Here is a 17,689-nt window from a genome sequence, read left to right as displayed (position 1 = left end):
TTTCGAATACATTTCAGATATCACTGGAGATGCTATTCCACATTCACTGGGATGAATGAAACGACTGGAAAAATAGTGTTTATATTTTACTATGTGATGTAATAAACTACCATTGCACATATGCCTCTTTCAGGTAACGTGGACAGATGACAGTATGATGAAAGCACAGCTGTCACTGTTTCAGCTGCAGCTGGGACTGCTCACATGTCTGAATATCAGACCTTGGAGTTTCAAGCCAGGCATTCAGAAAGTGAAGAACAGGCAATTAATGGTCACCCATGAAAAAAATTAATTCAAATGTCTTGTCTGCTATCATACTATGATTTTTGTGACAGATGTAGGCACGCAGAATCTATGTTTCTAAGTCAGCATTCACTGCCTTTAACTGAGACCATGTCCCTGCAGCTACTAAGTAAAAATGAAAAGATTAACTTCTATTACAATTCCAGTTAGCTCAGAGGTGATCATTTTTATATGTAAATTTGGGATCCCAGATATGTCACTTCAGCTCTTCATAATTAGTCCTCATATTTATTAGTTTGGATAACTTCCCATTATTAGCAGAATTAGTATCATCACTTCACTGGTTAACATATTCATATGTGATCTGGAAAAGGGTATGTCGCAATACAGATCACTATAGAGCCCATTAGTGACTGTCTTCCACTGTGGAAAGTGAACATTTGTTCCTGGCAAACTTATGGTCTCATGAAGGACCTTCCCTTCTGTCTTCTGACAGTTTCTTTAAAAGCCTTTGGTGATGGACCTTGTTTGGAAATCTTTTGGAAATCCAGACAAACTACAGCAACTGGATCAGCTCTGTCCTTGTGTTTTTTGACCCCTTCGGAGGCTTTCAATAGATTCGTGAGGCACTGACTTTCCTTTACAAAAGTCATATTGCCTGTTCCCCATTATGGCGTCTTTGTCTGCGTGCTTACTAATTTGGTTCTTTATTATAGTTCTAGTGATCTACTAGATCTTATTGGAAATACCAGATTTACTCATTTGTAGTTCTGCAGATCTCCCTGAAAAGTTTTTGACAATTGTCATCACGCTGGTCACCTTCCAGTCCTCTTGTGTCAATGTTAGTGCAGTCAAAGTGAGATCTTCTGTCCACAACTTTGGGTTAGTGCACTTTCCTGGAGGGCGTTTATGACTCTCTTTTTTGCCTTTTCTGGAGCTTTGCTTTCAGTTTGTTTTAAATGCAGTTTTGCAACTTCTCCTGTATGTTTTCACTTACTCTCTCAGCACATATTGGGTTTTCTTTTCCTTCTTTTTCCCTTTGTTTGAATATTCAGTGAAGCAAACTCCATGCTGTGAGAATTTGAGTCTAACAGGAGTCCTGCTTTCAGTATAGTATAGGCTAGACTGTGAGAGCTGAACTTTTTTTTTATCACTGGGCCCTGATAAAAGGGCTTTGTAAGGCCTTTTCCCCATTGCTTCCAAAATTTCAGTTAACTTCTGGCTTCCCATGTTGAATAGACTCTTCTTAACTGCTGAAACAAAGTTAGAGTCTCTCATTAGTGCCTGTGGCACTACGCAGATTTTTCGTGATTGGGTCTGTCAGGTCAGTTACGATATCCTTGATATGTTTGGGGAGCCCTCCCTTCAAAAACATGCAGACTGGAATAGGGTGGTTCTTTTGGACCTCAAGAATGGCAACATTTAATCTGAAGCATCTTGATTAACGCGAGCGGTTAACTCCTTACAGGAACATCAGTATTCTCATTCCTGTTGTTTTATTTGCCCAGACATTTCTTTGGATTTTTCTCTTAGTCTGTAGGCATTTTGATTGGTCGTCTCACCAGAGAAAAGTGGTGTTTTCTTGGAACCTGGTTCATCTTCTCTTTTATTAGTCTTCTGTAGTGATGATTAATCCTGCATAATAGCTTCAGGGCAGCCGTTCATCATTTGTGGTGTGTTGTTCGCAGATCCACAGGAGCTTTGGCTTTTTGACTTGCTTGGTGCCTGTGTTTATTGGCGGAGCCTTCCACTTTTTCTGAGAACTCTCTCTGTGTAAATTGAACAACCAAAGAACAAAGTTTATCTGTGTGTGAGGAAATGTCATCTGAGTCTTTGCTTCCTTTCTGACAACGTAAAGATCTTACTGATGCATAGAGGTTCACTTTGCACAAGTTTCCCTGGCTGTGCAACCAGTCGACGACTTGAAACATTTTTGCGGAGGGATAGTAGAACCTTTCCCCAGGCTGCAGAGCGTTGTTGTGAAAGCTGAGCTGCTGTGGTGACCCCACCAAACTCAAGATGTTGCTCCCTCTCTGTGTTCTGTACCACCCTACTGCCAGATGCTGTTAACCTTGGTTGTCTAGCAGTTTCTATAGCAGCAATGACACTGCAAAGATCCAGTTTCACCCAGTCAATGATGCATCGGAAAAGTGTTAACATTGGTCCCCTGTATGTTTTTCTTACCCTGTGATAAATGTGTCCTTGTGGTTTCAATTGGCTCGGCTTGGAGAAAGAGAAATGTCTTTATTGACCATGTAAGCAAATCTGAGCAAATAGGCAATTCCAGTTAATTTAAAAAATTGCATTTGGTTATATATGTATGTATTACATTTAGCCAAGATGTTTGTGAAGGAAAAGCATAGTGATTTCATAGTATCTTTTCCGTGGAGAGACATAAAAAGAAACTCAAGTTCCTCAGTGATTAGCAGTGTCTCAACAGAACACCTGCCACGTCCAAAACTGACACTTTTCTGTTTTATCTTCTTCCCCTCTGTTCATGCATTTCTTCTTTTCATGTCTTTTTCCTATGCATGTCCTGGAAATCTCAGATTGGTTACCTTAACTGATAAGGTGTGCTGAAGTTTGATTTGTATTCACAAAGATAGGATTGCAGAAATGCTGCATGCAAGCCAATAAGGAAACTTTAGAACAGGATTCAAATGTGTAACACAATGAGCAATGAGAAATAAAATGTCACCTACCTGTTCATTATATGAGTACTAGCTGTTTGATGAATGAGACAGGGATTATGTAGTGTAAATAGCAGATGATGATGATGATTAGTCCTTTTTTTCATGTAAAGTATGACGTAAATTAGTGCAGCAAAGGCAGTCTTTATCCTTGAATTGAAATTCTAGCTCAGCATGTAGGATTGGAAAGTTGGGGCTGTGTTCCACAAAATCTGGCTATAGTATAATGGGCATTACTAAAAATAATCACTGACTGATTTACATTTCAGGAAGCCTACTTTTTGTTTTATGTGACATTGGAGGTATCATAATGAAGAGGCAAATTAATATTGCTGTAGAAATAAAGGACTCTCAACTGTAAGATGTGGATAACACAGTATATTCTGGTCCCAATGACTACCCAAGGCTCTGGTTTAAGTTAATAATCTCAGCAGACATACTTACAGCCTACTGCACTCCTACAGCATCTGTATGAAATATAAAATTGTATTTGTTCAAGATGCTTTGTTATTCACTGTAAGGGCACAGTAATAGTAAAAAAGAAAAAAAAAGATACATTTTAATTCGTATTAGTGTAATGAACAATTTCCATTTCTTTCTTTTAAAAAGTTCAGTAAGAGACTACTATATTTCCTTTATCACTGAAGTGATTTAAGATCATTATTCTTCTCTAAATTTTGTGACTTACAAGATAACTTGATGATGAGCAAATTGTTTAACTTCTCAGTTATTTTGATAACATGGGATGAGAAGTGTTATGTAATGTTAGTTATTTGCTATTTTAGCTTGGATGTTTCTTAGACATCTGTATGTATTTTTTGCACATTTGGTTCATTTCCCAGGTTCAGAACTTGACACTGCGAAGTCAGAAGTTGGGTGTATTGTCAGGTTCACAGAATGGTCCACCAAAGAGCAGCAGTCAAACTCAGTCGTTGTCTCTGTGCCCTAATAAACCTGTAACCAGTATCAAGGGCAGCCAGCCAGATTCCTCAGAAAGCAATAGAAAAGGCGAGAGCCCAACTCCAGAGTGTCGGAGTACACCAGTCACACGGACACCAAGTATACATCAGTTAATAACACCAGGTAGGATGAAAATACAGCTATAAAAAAGTTGTTTTAAAGTGTTTTGTCTCTTATGGTTTACAGTGATGGAATGCCCCCAAAGTCAACTGACCTTGGGGGTCTTGGATAATCAGTGGATAATTTTTTGTATTTGTGGTACTATAAGTAATTATAAGCTTGAACTCTTTATGCCACTTTGGAGTAGAGGCGGGTGGTGAAAGAAACAGGAGAAATACAGAATGAAAGGGTGCAAGAGTAGATCTGGAAAAATAGATGTTTCCTGACTTTCTAGAATAATTATTCTTTTTATACTCATTGCTACAGTATGAGCATCCAAAAGCTCTAGCTTGTCAGAACATTTTTCATACCACGTATTTTTATAAATCCATAGGTTACAGTGCCCCAAAGTCTAATATTTTATAAATTAATTAAAAATACATCTTAAAAAATGAGTCTGACAAGCAGAAGGTAAATCAAGATAAGCATGCTGTTACATATGCATTTTCATAATATTTTAGCTTCCTTGTGTTCAAAGAGTGAGTGTTTTCTAAACAATTGATCTGATAATTCTGAGGATCTAGCTTGGCATAATGGCAGCTTTTAGAGAAGGAGTAAGACTGAGAGGCAGACATGCTTGAGTTGTTGAACCCTAATGTTGTTAGAACTTGCTTCCAAAAAGAAAAAGATCCATCTTTCCTAACAGAATAAGTAAGAAGACATAAATGGCTTATTTCTCAAGTGGAAAAGACAAAGCAAGAAAAGGCTTGTGTGTGGAGAGAAATGTGTGTGTGTGCTCATACACATGTGTTTTTATGCACCCAGATTCCACGAGCAATTACTTGCCAAGTCAGTGGTTCACTCAGAGATGATGTGATATCTCTGGAAGTTGCACTATTTTTTAGGCGCATAACTTCCAGTTTGTGTTCAAGTTCAGACAAATACCTGGAAAGGTTTTGATTCATACTGAAGTCTTTTGGAATTTTTTTTAAAAGTCTTTTAAAATCATATCACCTAAACTTTAACTTAGCTGTTATTTCCACTCCACTCTGTTTCAAAGCAAAGGTTGAGTGGAATTCTTGAATAAAAGATCAGGCTAAATCAGCAATCTTAGAACTAACACCCAAAAGATAGATAAATGTAGATACTTTTTATATAGGTATAAATATAATTATGTATATGTAAAAAGCAGAATTTTATTCATTTATTCACTGGTGAAGTTTGCTTTGGAAATCGATGTATTCCTTTAACAGATTGTTTTTGTGCACTATATCCTGTCAAAGAAGATATTTCTAACCGTATATCCAAAGGGTTGAGAGAGTTTTGCTGGGCTGGCTTATTTAACTAAAGTAAAAACTTCCTTTCTTTCAATATTTTTAGTGTTTTCTGGACTTAAGTAAATACTAATTGTCAGTTTTGTTTTTCTTTTCCCTCACAGCTTCATATTCTCCAATTCAACCTCATTCTTTAGTAAAACATCAGCAGATCCCACTTCATTCGCCACCTTCAAAGCTTTCCCATCATCAGCTGATATTGCAACAGCAGCAGCAAGTCCAGCCAATTGCACTTCAGACTTCTTCTGGTCAGGACCCCCCTCCATCACAGCACTGTCTACCCCTCCCGAGCCATGGTCTTCCTCCAGTTCCCAGCAGTGTCCAATCTCAGCATTGCTCACCTATTCACATCCATCCTCCACCTCTAACGCTATCTCCTACTCCGTCCCAGTCAGCTCAGCAGTCAGTAGTGGTATCTCCTCCACCTCCTCATTCCCCTAGCCAGTCACCCACAATAATTATTCATCCTCAGGCACTTATTCAGTCACAGGCAAACTCCCTTGTGCCAACAGCTCTTCAGCCAGAGCAGACTGCTTCTCAGCAAAGTACTACCAGTCCAGTTCGACCAATTGCACAGCCACTCAATCTTCCATCGCATCTTCCGCTTCCACCTTCCCCAGCTGTACATATAGGACCAGTAGATCAGCCCAGCTTAGTCTCCCCAGGCCAACAGATAGTGCCCTCCACACCACACCAGCCCTATTCAGCCTTGCAGTCCACACCTATCCCACTTGCCGCTCCTCCTCAGCTGTCAGCATCTTCAGCCCAGATTCAACAACTGCCTTTACAATCTGTGCAGTCTTTACAAGTGCAGCCTGAAATTCTATCCCAGGGCCAAGTTTTGGTTCAAAACACTTTAGTTTCTGAGGAAGAACTTCCTGCTGCAGAAGCTTTGGTCCAGCTGCCATTTCAGACTCTTCCACCACCCCAGACTGTTGCAGTAAATCTTCAAGTGCAGCCACCGGTACCAATTGAAACTCCAGTGGTAAGTGCTCAGAAATTTCTTCTGATTTTAATGTCAAACTGAGAATGAGAAATCCTCTCTTTGGTATCATCTGTGGCCAGAGATAACAGAGTCAACCAAATCTATGAAAATACCTGTTCTCTAAAACCTCCATTGTTGGGAAAGCTGGCATTAAACTGTGACAGGGACAGGTGAATGCAGTTAAATGTGTAGAAGTTATGCTTTGGGTACCAATTTTTTGGAATTTTTAATGATCTTGATGTTTCAATCACTGCCCTTTCATTTAGTTCAACATTAGTCTCAAGGAGCTCTGCAGTTCTTAACTGAAAATTTTAGCTTTACTTACACTGTAAGATAAAATGATCTGCAGTGAAATACAATGAAGTAAAATGATCTGCAGTTAATGAAAATGGTTCTATTGCTAGGCTTTATTGGTAACATGCTAATGAGATTGATGTGAGCCGAAGAATTAACGGTTCTTGTAGGCTTTTGTTTTCAGGATATCAACAGATTAAGGAAGGTTGTGTTACTGATTATTTTTTAATGGTATTTAGAAGGTAATGATAATGCCAACCCTCTGCTATTTCATGCAGAAATTAGCCAAAAGAATAGGAGCCAGATGTGCTTTTGACAAGGTGATGTTTTACATTCTAATCTGCTAAACTGGCTGTCAGTAAATCACATCAATTTACTTTTGTAGCTTGAAGAAAATACCTTATAACCTGTTCACTAATGTCTGATAGTCTTGGCATACTCTCCTGAAATACCCATTTTAATTATGCTTCTATATAAGATAGAAAACAATATGGAAACTTCTGTATTAGTCAATGATTAAGTGATACTAGGACTCCAGCCTCATCTGTTTGGTGCTTCCAGTTATGAGATACTAATTTGGAGATGCACAAACTTCATGTGAACCTTTCTTCTTTGATATTTAATTGTAAATGCTTTACCTTAATTACAAACACAAAGTTGTATTAACTGAGGCTTACGCAGATCTAAACTTTCAAAATATATTTGTATTCTGATACAAATACATTCATATCAAATCCTTCATAGCATTATCATGTCTGTAATCCAGAGAATCCCTCTTCTTTCCTTTTCTTCTCTGTGAAACTAGAACAACAAGAGGGATAGCCTTTTTTCTGAGTATAGTTTCTCGTTTTCTTTCTCTGATGCCGCTATTGTCCCTAGCAGTTATAAGGAATAATCTTGCACAAGGCCTGCAGCTCCGAGATGGAACTGCCTTTCTCTTCAGGATGAATTTTCCAAGAATTTGTCTGACTGACTAGCAAATGAATATTAAGCAGCATTCAGGGACTTGTAGCAGCCAGCTTCGGGTGGATTTTAATGGAGAAGGTAAAAACTGTACCTCTGACATTAGGATGACTTCCATCCCTTCTCTCCAGACCTGTTGCAATAGTTCTGTAACAAGGCATGGGAGCATGAAATTTTCTCTGCCACAGTATCAGCTTGTGATATATGCTTCATTTTAAATTTCAGTCTGTATGGTTAACATCTGGCAGAGTTATGAACTGATAATATGGTGTTAAAGAACTTGGATAAATTTCAGCTGGAATGCTTAGTCAGTTTTATCGAAATTGTCATTATGTTATAAAGCTTGCATTTTGCTGAAGTCTTTAAGGAACAGTAAGTGTGTGTGTGTGCAAATAAAAATATAGTAAACTCTAAAGATCAGACATTGAAAAAGTCAATTAATTTCTCTGGACTGTTCAATAGGAGAATTATGCCTATATTTTAGAATTCTGCTATTTGCAACAAAATACTTGAGTTTTGTTCTTGTAGTAATTGTGATGTCCTCAGAGCTCGTTGACTTGTATGCAATTTGGTAACTTGTATTTTATTATGAGATTAGTATATTTTAATACTTCAACTGATAATTTGTTAAAAAAATATATTTATGCAACTCTTTCAAGGTATTAAGATAGAATGGAAATCTCTCTAAAGCAATAGTTTGTTGGATGCAGATTTACCAAGTGGAGAATGTATGTGAAGAAGAGATGCCTGAGGACTCTGAATGTGTCCATATGGTTAGAACACCCACGCCACCGACTCTGTCACCACCAGCCATAACCCTGGGGAACGGAGAGGCGCTTACTTCAGAAGAGCCCTTGTCAGGTGAGAACACATGTAAAACTAAGATAGCTTTTCTGCTTAGAAACTTCTAGTAGCCATTGATATGGTAAAGTAAAAATTTGACTTTCATCTGGTTTTATAGTTCAGTAGAATCATTTTTAAGTAAAAGACACTATATAAAGTATATTGGAAATCAGTACGATAGAATGAACAATTCAGTTTTAAAAGCATAACTTACATATGTGTTTGTATAGCATGTAACATAGAAATCTTTTATTTGGACTCTGAAGCATATACTTCTAAAATACTAAAATTTTAACAGTGGTATCAATCTCCAGTTACGTTTTAAGTCTAGCCTGTCTGCTGTGGGCAAAATATGCGGGTTGATCTGTTGTGAAGATTTGTTTGCAGAATTGGAAAATGCTGTCAGGATGGTCTGCTGCATTGTATGATTCTCTTCGGTGTCATTTTTTGATATACCACAGTAAGGAGCTGTTCTGATGCCAAAAAAACCCAAAAAAACAAAAATCAGTAGAAATTTTTTCTTCAGTGAGTTGTAAACAAACAAACAAACTTGCCTATATCAATTTTTGTGCTGCAAAAAATAGAAACTTTCCCTGATGTACTGAATACACTCAATTTCTGTTGAAGCCAACAAGACAGTAGGCTACTTCACATTATCAGTTACAGACATTCAGTGTGTTCTGTGCTGATGAGTTCCTGAAATCAATGAGGTAGAGGACAAAATACTCCTATTTTTCATCAAAAAAACATGGTAATGGATGTCTGAATCAGATGGTATGTTTACTGGAGGTAAAAGCCAACACTTTCCAAAATCAAATACGTGTACTCTTTCCTTACCCGAAGGAGCAGTATGTAGTGTAGTAGGTTCTTTGGTACATATATGATATGGCCTATAGTTTCAAAATATTTTTTTAGAAAATCTGGATTTAAACAGAAAGGTGTGTGTGTGTGTGTGTGTGTGTGTACATATAGATATATCTATATGTACACACACACATACACACACGACTTTCTGCTTAAATCCATCCATACATATATAATACACATATCTATATATGGATTTTAAAAGTCCATATGTATACACACACACTGCCATAGATGAGTGCAGTGTCTTTTAGAATACTTGGAGGTGCAATCTTTCTAAATTTGGGCTCCTGCAGCTGGGTTTTTGTACCGGCAGCTGGGTGCTTAGTGGCTGATGTCTTATGTATTTGTGACCATAAAGGTTATTGAGGCTGCAAAGTATCTCTGAAAAAAGAAATACTTAGAAATTTCTCCTTAGAAATACTTCAGCTATCCAGCTCTGAGAATCCTGTGTTTGAAAATACTGATTTCTGTTCTTGACTCATGGATGTTGTGATCTGGATAGGTAATTAAAGGCTATAGAAGTGTGTTTTGTTTTGTTTTGGTTTTACCTTTGTTATGGTCAACGATGGTTGCAGTTAGGTACTGAGTAAAGGGAAATGATGTAAACATGAGAATGATTTGTCTGTGGAATATTCTGTCAAGGCAAATCATCTTGTTTTGAAGGTAAAGTCTATAAATGATAGAGGAAAAACCTTCTTTAGGAGGATCACGGATGCAGAACTGGAGGTGTTTATCATTTCTTCTTTCTAGAATACTGAAATAAAATATTTTGTTATTTCTTTCAGAACATGTGGGACTACCTTCAGTGACATCGTCAGTCAGTGCTTCAGTAATTAAATCTCCATCTGACCCTTCGCATGCCTCTATTCCACCACCACCTCTTCTGCTTCCAGCAGCGACAACAAGGAGCAACAGCACATCAATGCCCAATAGCATTCCTAGCCTAGAAAATAAGCCTCCACAGGCTATTGTTAAACCACAGATCCTGACCCATGTTATTGAGGGCTTTGTGATTCAGGAGGGGTTGGAGCCATTCCCTGTAAGTTTAAAAATTGCTATAAATTTTTTTACTAATAATTTTTAAAACATTTGTGGCTACCACCTATTTAGGTCTTTAAACCTTGAATAATTTTTCAAACCTTGCGGTTGAACTTTTTTCCCTGATTGGTAGCTTGTTTCTTGAAGTACTTCAGTATGCTTGTGTCTTGTTGTCTTATGTACACAGCAGGAATTCATGCTGCTGTTTGGCTTGCCAGTGTCACTGGATGGAAAGGTACTAAATGAAAACAGAGACACAGTTGAACACAGATTATCTGGAGATAGCTACAAAGAAATGATTTTAGTCTAACATTTGAGATAGGTTTGTTTTCTGTTTGTCTGTCTCCTAGATACCTCAGTAATATCTTAATTTAAACCTCTGACATGAATCTTTTAGTACTGGTACTGCTTTCATGTTAAAACATTGTACTTAAAGCACTGGAAGGCCCCTTGCTGAGAGTGGTGTGATTAGTATTTTATCTGGTAAGAATTACACTGTTGAAAATTTAAAATCTGCAAATGGCCAGTTGAAAACCTGTGAGCCTCTTTTTTTTTTTTTTTAAAGGGTGGTATTTTCTGCCTTACTAATTTAATATATATCTCATTTTCCTGTTCCTTCATTTCTCTATATTTAATGTGGTTCTTCATTTGTTAAATGTAATTTTGATTGCAAGCTTTTCAAAGTAGGAACATGTCCTTGTATTTGTTTGAGGAAAATACATCTGCACCTTTGGCACTATCATAACAGTTTGTTGATAAAGAATGGAAACTGTGATGTTGGGTTCAGTTACAGCTGATGAATAGTAAGTATTATTTTCTATTATTAATTGTTCAGTTAATCATTGTTGCTTTGCTTTTATTGTAATAGGTAAGTCGTTCATCTTTGCTGGTAGAACAGCCTGCAGAAAAAAGATTGCTAGTGGAGGGTCAAATCATGAGTGTTATGTGTGTTGAATCAGACTTGCAGAATACAAAACATGCAGACAACTCATCGGACACTGAGATAGAAGATATGATTGCAGAAGGTTTGTAGTTTTTGTTTAAATATCTATTCTTCCCTTCAGTTCTGTATATGTTACAGAATCCCATCCTGTCTGTACAAGTGGAATCTATCTCCAGTTCTCTTTCTGCTATCTCAAATAGAAATTATTTTCAAATGTTTGTAGCTAACTACACTAATAACAGCAATTGCTGTAGATGCACACAAATATCAAGAAACTATGCACTTGTCTTCCTTAGAATAAAGTGCTTTTTAGCCCAGCTCATTAGCTAAAAATGTCTTCAATAGAGTTCCTCATGCAGTATCTCACATAGTCATAATCATGGATTTGTTAGAACCCAGCAATCAAGTATTTTGGATGTGTTACACCATTATCATTGTTCAAGCCCAAATGTAGGTGCCCGCATTAATATTATGAGATGGAAATTAAACTTGGCTTTGCCCAGAAAAAAAACAGGCTATTCTGTAACTCAACTTTTTGCATAAATTCAGTCAAGATTTTAAAGTCTAGAATTTTTGTGCCACCTCTGGATTTTTCTGTTCCACAGCTTGAGAGGTCACACAGCAGCTGTTTTTGGTGATCCGTTTCAATTTATCTTAAAGTTCTTACTGTAACTCTTACTTTATATCTCTTTTACAATAATTCCTTTCCCTCTTTCATATCAAAACTGTAGTGAGCAGGGTAGCAAGAGGCAAATGCAGCAGCAGTGGCAGTAACAGTGACCCTCATACACAAAATGAGGCTGAAGGTCTGCATTGGGGTAGTGGCTTGGAAAAGAAACAGATTTGGGACAGTGTCCTGAGCAGTAAGAAGTGTCACTATACTGGGCTTCAGTTATTTATATGCTGTTAGTTTGTCTTCCCACTACAAGCATTATGAATTGTCACTTAGTTAAAATATCCATAATATTCCTTTTCTGATCTTTTCCCATAAGGACTTTCAAGATAGCCACACCAGTGACAATTTGCTAGTTACTGTGGTTTCTGTCTTGGTGAATGCTGTTGAAGTGCGGTAGGAAAGTTCCTTGTTTCATTGTGCATCTTAGTGAGAAAATTAGCTCAAAATTCAATCTTTTAGATTACTAAATTTTGATACATTATTTTTTACTTTAAAGACTGACTTCTGTTACTGCTTACAAGTCAAGGATTACAGATCGAGGATAAAAAGCTCGGTTTCCAAAGCATTCTGAATTCAAGAAGAGTATGTGTTGATAGTGAAGTTAAGTAAATGCTGTTGGATTTTTGTTTAAGGCTGATTTACTTTACAGGTCAGGTGATAAGTATCTTGATGCTTCAATGAAGGCTACGTTACTACTTGTAGCACTGATTTTAGTAATAGCTGGCTTAACTTGGAAATATGTCGCTGAAAGGAAATATTGATGGGTTGCAGTTCTCCTGAATATTGAGGCAGCATCTGTGCAAAGAAGTCAGAATTCATGGAAACAAGTGTCTGAAAATAAAACACAAAACAGGATTTCCTAGATCATGGCTGATTGTGTGGTTGCATTTACTAATATGTCTCAGTACAGTCCAGAGCCCTTCTGCATTTTTCAGTAGCAACCTCAGTTTAGGCAATGTACGATACTTCAGATGCTTTCCTTTGTAACTATAGCTTTCTTTTAATTGTGTTGTAATTAAGTTGTTTACATATTTAAAAAGAAAAATGAAGAAACAGAGTTTTTAGAATTCAATTTTAAAATTATTCTTCAGTAGACTATTGTGTGATTTTTTTTTTAATATTATTATTATTTTTTAAATCCAAACCAGAGGCCCCATACCATGTTCCTCACAAAGCTTCACGGAGGCGTGGCAGCCAGCTTCATAAGGCCAGGCCCTAGCTTTTCCTCTGAGAAAGCATCTGGCATATTAATAGCAGAGAGCTGTAGTATGACCTGAAGTTCTCTAAACTTTATTTAATTAAAAATTGCTGTTATTGCTATACAGGTTCTCTGTAGCTGGAAGTGGTAGTATAGTTTCCCATTGAGAGTTTCCATTTAACTAGTTCTTCCAGAGGGAAGAGCAATGACATGAAAGCATCAGGCACAAGAGGCTTAAAAAAAAAAAAAAAAAAAAAGGTAAATTTTATGACTTGTTTGACTTTTTTTATTATTTTACAGCTTTGTAAAAAATCCATTTTTATACTACTTTGCTTTTATGCTACTTTATACTACTTTTCTACACATGTGAAGTAAGACTTGTGAATCTCTTAGCTCATGACTGTGCATAGTAAACCGCACTTCCTGATTTCTTAATCAACAGCACAGCTTTCTGAATATTTGTTAATGTATTTGGGTTTTCCAGCATATTTGAAAAGAAAGAAATTTATTGCCTTCTGGTGCATCTTTTAGAATATATGCAGCTCTGATGGAGTAGTTATTCTGGCCTTTTTTTGTGCTTGTTTCAGTGGATCTGAGTTCAGTTTTATTTTTAATAGCATTCCCTAAGATCCTTTCAGCATCAACAGTGCACTGTCGTTTCTCAGTAGATCTCACCAGCTTGTCTGTTGTTTTACAGAGTTATTCAAACATTCACATTTTTGTTTGTAGTTATTGCTCCTGACAGCTGGTGTTTGATCCAGGTACGCAATTTGCAGCTACTCATTAGATGAGCTAGGAGACATCCAGCATCGAGAGGCATCTACACAGAAGTCAAACGAAGGAGTTTTTCTCATTGTAAAACAGGATATACATTCTGTGTATAAGATAGAAACACCTAATGTAAAAGAAAAGGCTTTAGTGTCAATTTTTGCTTCACTGTTTATGTTGTCCCATTTTTCTGTGTTGTGTGATCTAGTTTGAATATCAGATGAGGGTGTTTTTTTGATATTATAGGAAGACATTTCTTTGAAGGATGCATCTCTAGTATTTGCTTAGCTTCAGTTCCAAAATTGACAAGATCTGATATGTTTCCCATTCCCAGTTTTTTTCATGTGTGATACCAGCTTACGAAGTTGGAGACTTGCCACATGGTAATTTTCAGTCTGACACTGCCTGAGGATTTGTTGACTTCAGTTATATCCTTGGATCCTGATACATCGGAGATGCTATTCAAATAACCTTTCCTGCATTTTCAGCTTTATTAATTTTGCATTAGCGCTTTTATTTGTCACCTTAACAGTACAACAGTTAGTGTTCATGAGCAGTTTCATGAGATAATATCACTGAAACTGCATTTTACAATTTCTTAGTCGTACACTTTCAAATTAAACTTTGATACCTGCATTTACATTAGCTAGTGTCAGAGCTCAATGGAGTTTAAAACAAAAAGCTAGTTTGCAATTTTTGCAACTGATTATATGAAATCAAAAATGTGAATATAGAAGACGAATAGCAAGAGGCAAAGTACAGGAAAACTAGAAACGTGGGAGAAATATATGTTTGTTTAGTCCTGTGAATTTTTAAACAAATGTATTTTGTCCATGGTTGTAGCCATGTGGCACACAGTTCTTTTTACTTATGGGAATGAAGACAAAAATGTTACATTTCAGTTTGTGCCAGTTTCACTCCAGATAATGTATTTCACAGATAGCTCACAGGGATAATTTTTTCCATGCCGAAAGTTAAGTTGTTTTGCAGAGGTGGTGATATTCTTCTGAACTACGTACAAGCCATGTTCTACCTACATCAAACACTTCCTGAAGAAGGTGTAGACATTCAGCATGTGACATGTATGCTTATCTTGTTGCCTTGTAGTGCATTCCTCTGGGCTTTTCTACTTTTTCTTTCATTGGTGTTTCTCTGTCAGCAGGTGTTTAGGTTCTTCCTCACAGGGAGTAGGAAGAATACCTCCTCGTCTCACAAATGTTGTAAAAACAATCTGTAACAGTAGACTGTAAACTGATCAGATGCTGTAATCCTTTCCTTTCTTGCATGCATGAGGGAGTAATGAGTTAAACTAGATTTTGTTTATAAAGTTTTTAAAAGTCAACTTTAATCAACTTTAAGATCAGTACTTTCTTAAGTGCTTTCACAATTGTTTGTGAGTCAGCAGTGTTTAGTCTGAAAATATTTCTTGGAACACATAATAATAATTCACATAATAAACAGAGCAAGAACAGATGCTCTTTTTTCAGTGAAAGCTTAGTTGCTTGAAGGTATCAAATTCAGTGCACCAAACTGCTTTCTATAATCTGAATCTAATTTGAAAGAGGTATAAGAGCAAAGTAGTATTAGTTGTTAACAGGAACTAACTAGAAGAGTTGGTAAATGTTGTAAATTATTCCTCTGGATCTGCTTGTGACAGATGTCAAAAATTGTGTGATTTTATTGGATCAATTTTGGAATATCAGGTCAAGGAAAGTGTTTTTGCAGCTGGTGTGGATGGAAGAGCATGATCTTTTCTCTTCAGTGCAAGTCCTCATTGTCTTGTGGTTTTTTTTAATCACATCAACACTAAAGTATTATGATGTGCTTTGCAGAGAGCTGTACTTTGTGGCTGTTTTAGGACCAAGTGGTGACTAGAACTGCTTGCTAGCTAAAGGTTGTGTCATGGATAAATAGCATCTGACAAGCTTTCAAACAGCTGCATTGATTTCTGCGGTTTTCCAGCTGGAGTTTAAGGTGCCTATGCAAAGTTAATGTAGGATGGACTCAAACTATTTTGTTTCTGTTCTGAATGAATAGGATATTTCCTGCAAGTGAAGCTGGTGAAGGTACCACAACTAGATCTGCTTTTATTACAAGGGAGAGAGAATTACTTCTCTGGGATAAATACTTAGAAATCCACATCCTTTCTGGTCCCAGCAAGATGCAGATTTGATAACTTCCTAGGCACATATGAGTATAAGAAAAAAAAAAAAAAATGGGGGAAAGGGCAAGAGGGGGATTTGCATTCTTAAGAGAAGGAGTGGAAGGAAAAGGTTGATAGCATGTATACTGTAATACCAGTTGCAGACCTGTTATGATGCCTTTGTGTGTGTGAAATTTGGAAAATATGTTACATGGCCTGATCAAAACATTGTACTGAAAAAGACTTAAGCCTGAGGGACTTTGATCACAGCCTTTGTAACTAGCACTACAGAATCACATACAGGTAGTTTGCACTATCAGTTCTGCTGATGAAATGTATACAGTAAGATTTTTAGAATAATATATGAATTGTATTTTGAGACAAGAATTCTGCTTAGTGCAAGCACCTGTCAGAGTGCAAAGGTAATCAAATGAGTCCGACAAGGATTTGACCAAATTTTTAGCTGCTTCAAGTAAATGTGAAAAGGGAGAATTTAACGCAGTAAATTTTACTGCAGCCTTATATTTCGAAGAACCGCATTGAGTAGGATGTATATGGTTTAGAAAAGTATTTATTTGAAATGTTGGCCTCCAATTCTCTTATCCATAGATGAGATTCAATGTCTTATTTGCTTCAAGAAGTCCTCCTTTTTGTTGTAGTTGTGGCTTATTCAAAGAAAGCATTTTACTAGCTTAATATGTCACATCATTACAGATTTTAAAAACTTTTTACTATGTTTGAGGGCATACTTGCTCTGGATAGTTGGAAATTTAACAAAAAAGCTGGCTAAACTGGTTAAATAATTTAATTGAAACTTCAGTCTGCTCAAAGTCTTGTATATATAAAAGTGAAATTTATGACTTGCTTGGTTTGGCATAATTTTCTCTTTACTCAAATCTTTTCAGTAAATGTGTTTGAAAATCTTCCGCCTGCTTCCTTAAGAGATGAGAAATTTGAATGTCATTTTGTTTGTCGCTGAGACTGACTTCTTTATGTCTCGCTCCTTTCTTTAGAGGGACTAGATGAAATTGAAAATGATCTTCTGAAGTGTGAATTTTGTGGAAAAATGGGATATTCTGATAAGTTTTTACGGTCAAAACGGTTCTGCTCCACATCCTGTGCCAAAAGGTACTCTGCCTTGTTATTGTTTATCACTGCCTGGTTAATAGAATAGCACCTAAATAGTATCTGGTATTGAAAAATAAGTAAACAGTGAAAAATGAGATCGTCTTTTCCAGAATCTATAGGTACAGGCGACTATTGTGGAATTTGATACACTTCAGGAAGTCAAACAAAAGGAATTAGTTCTTCCTAGGAACTGCAGTTGTGGAGCTCTTCACCGAGGGGGCTGTTGATGTGGTTGGGCTTGTGGGGAGGCTGGGATCGTAGGAGAAATCCATAAAGAGTCACTCAGTGTTTGGAAACCATCTTTGGCTCAGATGTCCCTGGACCACAAATCGCTTTATCTGTCATATTCATATTCTCTTCTCCCTGCTGTTGGACGTTGTTAGAGGAAAAAATACTAGGCTAGATGGGCTTTCCTACAGTTTTGTGCTATGCTGGAAAAAGCACTGAATTATCTTGGCATGGATGAAATGGTGCATAGACTAAAAAGGCCTGTAGGTGTTTTTAGTAACATAGTATA

General features: G+C 36.9%; 1 protein-coding gene across 1 annotated transcript in view; it reads left to right on the top strand.

Annotated features, from left to right (window-relative positions):
• Nucleotides 1-17,689, top strand: part of PHC3 (polyhomeotic homolog 3) — a 33,450-nt gene that overhangs the window by 8,241 nt on the left and 7,520 nt on the right. The window contains exons 7-12 of the mRNA XM_013945194.2: nucleotides 3,776-4,016; nucleotides 5,431-6,311; nucleotides 8,279-8,429; nucleotides 10,064-10,317; nucleotides 11,185-11,341; nucleotides 17,058-17,172. Of these exons, the coding sequence (XP_013800648.2) occupies nucleotides 3,776-4,016; nucleotides 5,431-6,311; nucleotides 8,279-8,429; nucleotides 10,064-10,317; nucleotides 11,185-11,341; nucleotides 17,058-17,172 (1,799 nt within the window). The remainder of the gene's footprint in view (nucleotides 1-3,775; nucleotides 4,017-5,430; nucleotides 6,312-8,278; nucleotides 8,430-10,063; nucleotides 10,318-11,184; nucleotides 11,342-17,057; nucleotides 17,173-17,689) is intronic.

The sequence above is a fragment of the Apteryx mantelli genome, chromosome 9, assembly GCF_036417845.1.
Source record: "Apteryx mantelli isolate bAptMan1 chromosome 9, bAptMan1.hap1, whole genome shotgun sequence".
Lineage (NCBI taxonomy): Eukaryota > Metazoa > Chordata > Aves > Apterygiformes > Apterygidae > Apteryx > Apteryx mantelli.
The sequence above is the reverse complement of the archived record's forward strand: the minus strand, read 5'-3'. Positions and strand labels throughout refer to the sequence as shown.